Below are 7,737 nucleotides of genomic sequence, written 5' to 3'. Positions count from 1 at the left end.
CCGGGGCCACCTTCTTCCCCTTCGCCTTCTTTCCTTTGGGCATCTTGCTCGGCTGGTGGAGAGAGAGCGAGGATGACTTTTATAATTGTGCTGCTTAAATAAACATCCATGATTTGTAGCTTGAACTGCGCAGCCCTGGAAAGTCCACATGGATTTCTGTAAAAGTATTTCTTGAATTTTGAAATAAGGCTTCATTGTGTATCCCAGGGTAGCTTGGACCGTCTATCCTCCTGCCTCATCCCCTGATTTCTGGTAGATGCACTACTATTCCTAGCTCATCCTGGGAATCATAATTTCTTTTTGTGAAAGTTTAGGATTGATGTATGAGGAATAAGGATCTGCTTTTCAGCCAGGCAGTATTAGTGCACACCTTTAATCCCAGCACTTGGGAGGCAGAGGCAGGTGGATCTCTAAGTTCAAGGCCAGCCTGGTCTACAGAGTGAGTTTTAGGACAGCCAGGGCTACACAGAGAAACCATGTATCGAAAAACCAAAACCAAACTCAACCACCCAACCAAACAAACAAACAAACAAAAACAACCCAGCCAACTACCAAAACAAACAAAATAAGATATGCTTTTAATGTAGTTAACCCAGATCTTGGCACATTTAAATACTAATTCATGTTTGTTTCAAGACAGTCTCACATAGCTCTGGGTTGACCTTGAACTCACAGATACTAATAGATATCCTTCTACCTTCTAAAGGTATATGCCACTACACCTGGCTTATATACTCTTTTATATTATTTATTAATTATTTTGCTCTTAAACATAGGAGGTAGACTTAATATTGAAAGTAACAGGTAGCTATAACAACATAGTTATTTGATTTTGTTCCATAATCCCTTTTTCTTGTTTATTAAATAGCACATAAAACATAAGAAATAAATGATGAATCTTTTATCTCAATATTTCTTGTCAGAGTTTTACAAGGGAAGAAATTACTTTGCCGACCCCTTCTGACCTAGAATAGTGCTCAAAACTTCAAACATATGTTACCCATGTGTACCCACATGCTGCTTTTAACAGTTACAGTGGACATTCATTTTCAAGTTAGCTTTCAAGCCACTGCTTCCAGTGAATGGTTCAATAATGCTCACAAACATACTTCATTCTGAGTCAGGGGAATGGAAGACTCACAGAGGAGAGGAGACATAGTTTAGTTCAGTTTGGGATAACTGATTACAGATTGTATCCAAAGCATAGGATCAGTCTGAAAACAGGTTGAGCCCAAAGTTGTAAATGCCGTCAAAGCATAGTATAACTTGGTTGTAAGACTGCGCAAAAGTTGAGTTTCTGAAGGTAAGAGGTATTTTCAGAAAGTTACACCTATTAATTAATTGCTAGAAATAACTTCTGCCTGAATAGTGGAAACATTTTGGAAATGACTCTCCCCACCCCACCACTCACTATGCACCTCGGGAGGGGGGTGTTGTTGTTTTTTGTTTTGTTTTGTTTTGTTTTATTTTGTTTTTTGAGCCTTTTTAGCTATTTGAAAATTCTTATTTATATTTTTAAGGGTTTTTTTTCGGGGGGGGGGGTCAAGACAGGGTTTCTCTGTGTAGCCTTGGCTGTCCTGGAACTCACTCTGTAGACCAGGCTGGCCTGGAACTCAGAAATCTGCCTGCCTCTGCCTCCCAAGTGCTGGGATTAAAGGTGTGCACCACCACTGCCTGGCTATTTTTTAAGTTTTTAAAATACATTTTTATTTATATTTCTCTGGTCTTATATTTTCATAGCCTTGTTGCTTCAACACTTGTTTTTAATATAATTTAAGGAAAGGTGTTTTTTACCATAATATAAAGGCAATTCTATGAAGAAGTCTAGTTGAATACATAGCAAAAGAGTCAGCTACAAAAAATTAGGATGGCTAGTATAATTCACTAAGAAAGCATGTACCATATATATTCCTGCACTATTTGGAAAACAGTCATAGATTATACATCTGAGGCTTGGGCTGGAGGTGATCTAACTCTGCTACTAAACATGTACACAAGCTTGGGCTAGTCATGTTCATACTCTGAAACCTTTAAACTATCGTCCATATTATTATGAGAACCAGTGAGATTTCCTTGTTGTGTTAAAAACAGAGAGGTAGGGCCAATGTTTTACAGTGATGCTGTAACTAACAAGCCATGGTGGTTGAATATGCAGTGGTGTTTTCCATGAAACCATGACAGAATTTGGGAAGGAGAGGAATGGGGACTAACTTAAGGGATGGTACCCAAGTGTTAACGCATTTGAGGGAACTAGAGAGACATAAGAGAGACATTGGATAAACAAGAACTGATACATGCTGCATTTATTCTGATGGCAAGTTGATAAGCCCTCAGTTGTGAGAGATCATTCTACCTAGCCACTATGGTAGGCTACATAGCCTTAGATTCTACCTAGCCACTATGGTAGGCTACATAGCCTTAGATTCTACCTAGCCACTATGGTGGGCTACTTAGCCTTAGATTCTACCTAGCCACTATGGTGGGCTACATAGCCTTAGGTTGGTCTTTGTTTTTTTTAATTCTGGCATCGAAACTTTGACAGATAGTCAGTAGTTAGTTGAGTTAAGATAACAAATGCAGATTGGGAGAACAATTGTAATTTTAGCCCACATTTTAAAAAAGTCTAAAATAGTCTTCTTTCCTTTTTTCTAGCTGGTAAGTTATAATCACAATTAGACTAGCATCATCTCTTGGGATGGTAAGGTCTGTTTGTTTTGTCTCTGATCCTGGTTGTACTTACTTCTGATTGTATAGTTAACCAAGTAAACCAACCAAAATATTTGGTTAATAGTTTATATTCTACTCAGCCAAATATTTTGTGCTTATCATTCATATTTCCCATTATTCTTTTGTAATTTTGGTACCTGGCTGTAAAATGATGCTTCACAAATCATTACAAGACACTGGGTACCTTTTCCTAAACATCACTTCGGATTTTTGAGAAAGAAATCAGAAACCTTTTGAATAATATACTTGATATGGTACGGTTCACATCTAGAAGGCAGACAGATTCTGTGAAGAGGGCATATTAATTGAGCCTGAGCTCATCAGAGACGTCAACTGAGAAACCGTTCTCACATAGGAAAACTTGCATGGGAAGAAACCAGCACAGTCTTTGGAGGCATCATTTGTGATTCTGTTATCTTGAGCACAGAAAACTCTTAGCCAGAAACCCAGAAAATTCAGCCAATAATTTTAAACATCACCATCCCTTTTCCATCTTGAACAAGGAACTTCAGTTTTGCAAGCCTTAGATATAAAGAAATAATCCACAAATGGATAGATAAATACTTTATAAAAGACAATAAAAAATTGTATGTATTAAATAGAACATTACATTTCAATAATTATGTCAGAGAAGTGGTTTGTTTTGGTTTGGTTTGGTTTGGTTTGGTTTGGTTTTTCAAGATAAGGTTTCTCTGTGTGGCCCTGGCTGTCCTGGAACTCACTCTGTAGACCAGGCTGGCCTCGAACTCAGAAATCCACCTGCCTCTGCCTCCTATGTGCTGGGATTAAAGGCGTGCACCACCACTGCCTGGCTAATGTCAGAGAAGTTTTAATTACTATTTTATTGGTATTACTATGACAGAATACCTAATAGAAGCAAGTTAAGGGGAGAAGGACTTCCATTAGCTCACGAGAAGGGTGGTGGGCTACCACGTCTGTGGCAGCAGGAGCGCAAAGCTGCCTGCTCACATTCAGCAGGTGAAGACAGATCTCTGAAAGTGAAGCTGGCCTATAACCTCAGTCAGCTCTGTCCTACATCTACCAGGTAGGCCCTGTGGGCAGCAGGCCCCAGTACCTCCTAAAACAGCACCACCAGCGAGGCCTTCACAAATATTTCACATTCAACCATAACGTTGTTGTAAGTAAAAATGAGAGAATTTGAGAATTTTGTTAATAATGTAGGACATCTGGGCTGGAGAGATGGGTCATCGGTTAAGAGCACTGACTGCTCTTCTAGAGGTCCTGAGTTCAATTCCTAGCAACCACAGGGTGGCTCACAGCCATCTGTAATGACATCTGATGCCCTCTTCTGGTGTGTCTGAAAACAATGACAGTGTAGTCATAAAAAAAAAGTAAATTAAAAAAAAATGTATGGCATCATGAGAAAATACTTAATAAAATAGTGATAGGAAATGTGGTCCTAGTGATGTTAACTTTATTTATTTATTATCTGTTTCAGGGTTTGAATATAATCTTTCATGTAGCTTTGGCTCTTCTAAAGGTATGTCTGTTTTCATCTTAACTTACTGAAATATTTTACCTCTTTTGCTTGTTACTGGAATCATTCCATGTAGAGCTTGCGACTCATTTTAGCCTCTGTAAAATTTTTATTTGTGTTTGCAAGTATTGTGTGAGTGGCGGGGTTGCGGGGACTGCATGCCATAGCTTACATGTGGAGGTCAGAAGACATCCCTGGAGTCAGTTCGCTCCTTCCACTCTGAGATTCAGAGGTTGAACTCAGGCCGTCAGGTTGCACAGCCGTCATGCTGAACTAGCCCACTGGCGCAGAGAGTGACTACAGTTCTGAGAAAGTTGATCCTCTTCCTGGCATTCTTTTAAATTATCATTTATTTTAAATTATCATTTGTATTTGCTTTTCTTAAAATCCATTTAATCTTGCTAACACTCCATAGACATAAAAGATGCTTTCATTCATATGAGCTAGGTGATCTGAGACAAAGTTAAACCGATTTTCTGTCAAAATGAAGCCACTTTTTTTTTTTCTAGAAATACTTCTAATCATAATAACATTCCTGGAGGTACCTAAACATATAATTGAATTATTTTAAAGATTCAATAATATACAAAAAAAGAAACTACTACATCTCAATTTCCCATTCTTTCACCTGATGGCTGAAAATATATGACACTTTAGAATTCAATTATAATCACCTTACTTAATTTTATATCAACATATCAATATAAGCCCTAACAGTGTAGTAACAGTAAGATATTTGCTGCAAAGTTGGTTAAAAAAAATAACCCAGAGAAGACATTCTGTTATTGAAGATCAAAATAGCCTTTCTTTTTTTCAATAAGATTGTGGTTCAATCACAGCCATTTTAAGCTAGGACAGAACCAGTTCTACTTTCAGCCTTATTTTGTGACCTTTGGTAAATTAAGTGCTTAGAATTTTAGTTTCAAGAAGATAATAAAATTAATTTATGGTATTATAATTAATAAGATGATATATGAAATTTCTAAATAACTCTCTAGGACAGTTACTACCTAATTAACATTAGTTGTTATTAGAGTCATGTTCTTGGGTCCTCTTGACAGTGGAGCAGGTGCTCTTAATCCTGAAACCATCTCTCCAACCCCCTACTTAAACTGTTCTCTTTAATAAAATGGTAGAGATATTATTTACTTAGTCCTTTCATAAAATTGTAAATCTTGGCTTTGATTATTTTCTGATATTAAAATAAATCTAAACTTTATCACATACTCTCTCAAGAAGGCTATAATAAAGCTTAATAATGACTAGTTTGAGACTAAAAGTATCATCAGATCCTAAGTATGAACAAGTAAATACAACCAAGTTCTGCCTCTTGCTATGATTTCTTTTTTCTCTTTTTCACTCTCAGACATTATATGTTTTCCAAAAATCTTTTCTTATGTTTGGCAGCTCATTTCCTAGTGTTTAGTTTATCTTTCTGCAACCCAGTGCTATTGCTCTGAATATAAGACCGTTAGCTTATACTGTAGCTATTGATTTAATTGCTCCTTGAGCAGCATGTTGACTTGTTTGTAATTTTTAAATTTTAATATTTTAACCCATATATAGCCTTGGCAGAGGGCATGTTTTGGCTTCTGAGTAGAAAGGCGATGGTTGTCTTCTTTAGAGATCCATGAACATCCTTGAAACATCACATTGTTCTTTAGAGATCCATGAACATCCTTGAAACATCACATTGTTCTTTAGTGATCCATGAACATCCTTGAGACGTCACGTTGCAGGGTGAGAGCAGTTAGAAATTATAAAAGAGCAACCACTGGGAAAGTAGGGCCCTATGCTGGTGACTACCTGAATTAATCCTGAAACTGACTCTACACAGAGGTGGGATGTGTGTGACTACATTAAAGTGAACACCTCAATCTAATTAGCCACCTGGCAGAAGGAACGGTCAAACATACACAGTACTGACTGACTTCTCACTTCTTATATGTCAGAAAAAAGAATGTGTATATGCTTATATCAAAGTTAAAACCTGACTACTTTAGTTCTGAGCCTGACTGAATTTTGAGTAGACACTTTCTCTGTATTGGAAGTGATTTCTCATGCATCTTTTGTGCTGTGGACTAGCATAACCACAGGTCCAGGCGAGAACTGAAGAGGCTGAAGCCCAAGGGTGAAATGTTGTATCTCAGTAATGACAAAGCTTGAGTTAATTACTTTGGTTTTTATTTATTTATAGCATATCCTAATTGAATATAATCATAGGATTCTTTGTGATATTTTCATACATGTGTATATAATGTACTTTGATTATGTTACATGGTCATGCTTCACCCAGTTATGCTTGCTGGCCTTCCCCCACCCTGCCTCTCTAGTAGTCACCTTTCTTTCATGTTCTTTTTGTAACAATTATTTTTCATATGGGAGAAATATGCAATATTCATCTTTCAGGGTTTGGCAGATTTTGGTTAGTGTGGTGATCTTCAGCTCCATTTATTTTCTGGGAAATGACATAAATTCATTCTTTATAGCCAAGAAGTTCATCATGTGTCTTTATTCCATTTTCTTCATTGTCTGTTGGTGAGCAACAAGGCTGATTCTATATCTTGACTGTTATGAATAGTGTCACTATAAACATTGATGTGCACGTGTCTGTGATGTGCTGACTTGGATTTCTTCAGGTACATAGGACTGTACAGTAGTACAGCTGCAAAGTATGGTAGTTCTATTTTTAGTTTGTGAAAAATGTTCATATCATTGTCCAGAATGATGGTATAAGTTGACATTCCTAACCAGTGGTGTATTAGGGTTTTTCCCCACTTCGTTCTCACCAGGGGACAAAGTTTTTGTTTTGTTTTTGTGCATGTATGTGTGCTTGAGGCTGGGTGTCACATATCTATATTGTAGCTAAGATCATGTAGACCAGTGGTTCTCAACCTTCCTAATACTGTGACCCTTTAATATAGTTGGTCATGGTTGTCTTCCAAGCCCTCACTTGAATCACCCATTAAACTCTGCTTACATCATTCTAAGTCTCTCTAGATACTCCAAACTTCCCCAGATTTCTCATGCAAAGTAATCCCAAAGCTTCTCACATTGTCCATCATATAGTAATAGCAATGACCCCACTCCTTAGAATCCATCTTCTGTCAGCTAGCCTTCAGGCATTATAACAAATTCTTGAGTTGATTATAAAGAGAAACTATTTATTTTTAATCATAATACGTACTAGTCCATGACTGATTGGCCCTGTTGCTTTTGAGCCTGTGGTGAGGCAGCGCCACATCACGGCCATAGCATCTAGCAGCAAAACTTGCTGACATCAGAGCAGGGAAGGGAAGGGGAGTAGAGGGAGCAAGACCCTACAGTCTGCTTCAGCAGCATACCTTTGGTGTCATAAATATTCCAGTAGGTTCTGTCTCTTAAAGATACTGCTCTCTGAGGACCAAGCCTCTGGCACACACTTTTTGAGGGGACATTCTGGACACAAGAATATGGCAGAATTTATCTTCTGTGAGTATCTTTATATGGCCAAGGGAGAAATAAAAAAAAAA

At 37.7% G+C, this 7,737-nt stretch overlaps 1 protein-coding gene across 7 annotated transcripts in view; it reads left to right on the top strand.

Annotated features, from left to right (window-relative positions):
- Rabgap1l (RAB GTPase activating protein 1 like) overlaps window positions 1-7,737 on the top strand; it is a 723,114-nt gene that overhangs the window by 549,514 nt on the left and 165,863 nt on the right. For 6 of the 7 annotated variants that reach the window (XM_031386689.1, XM_031386710.1, XM_031386700.1 and 3 more), the window contains exon 18: window positions 4,187-4,228. The exons of the other annotated variant lie outside the window; for it this stretch is intronic. In XM_031386689.1, the coding sequence (XP_031242549.1) occupies window positions 4,187-4,228 (42 nt within the window). The remainder of the gene's footprint in view (window positions 1-4,186; window positions 4,229-7,737) is intronic. 7 annotated transcript variants of the gene reach the window in all.

The sequence above is a fragment of the Mastomys coucha genome, unplaced genomic scaffold, assembly GCF_008632895.1.
Source record: "Mastomys coucha isolate ucsf_1 unplaced genomic scaffold, UCSF_Mcou_1 pScaffold1, whole genome shotgun sequence".
Classification (NCBI taxonomy): domain Eukaryota; kingdom Metazoa; phylum Chordata; class Mammalia; order Rodentia; family Muridae; genus Mastomys; species Mastomys coucha.
This window is presented reverse-complemented; position numbering and strand designations above follow the sequence as displayed.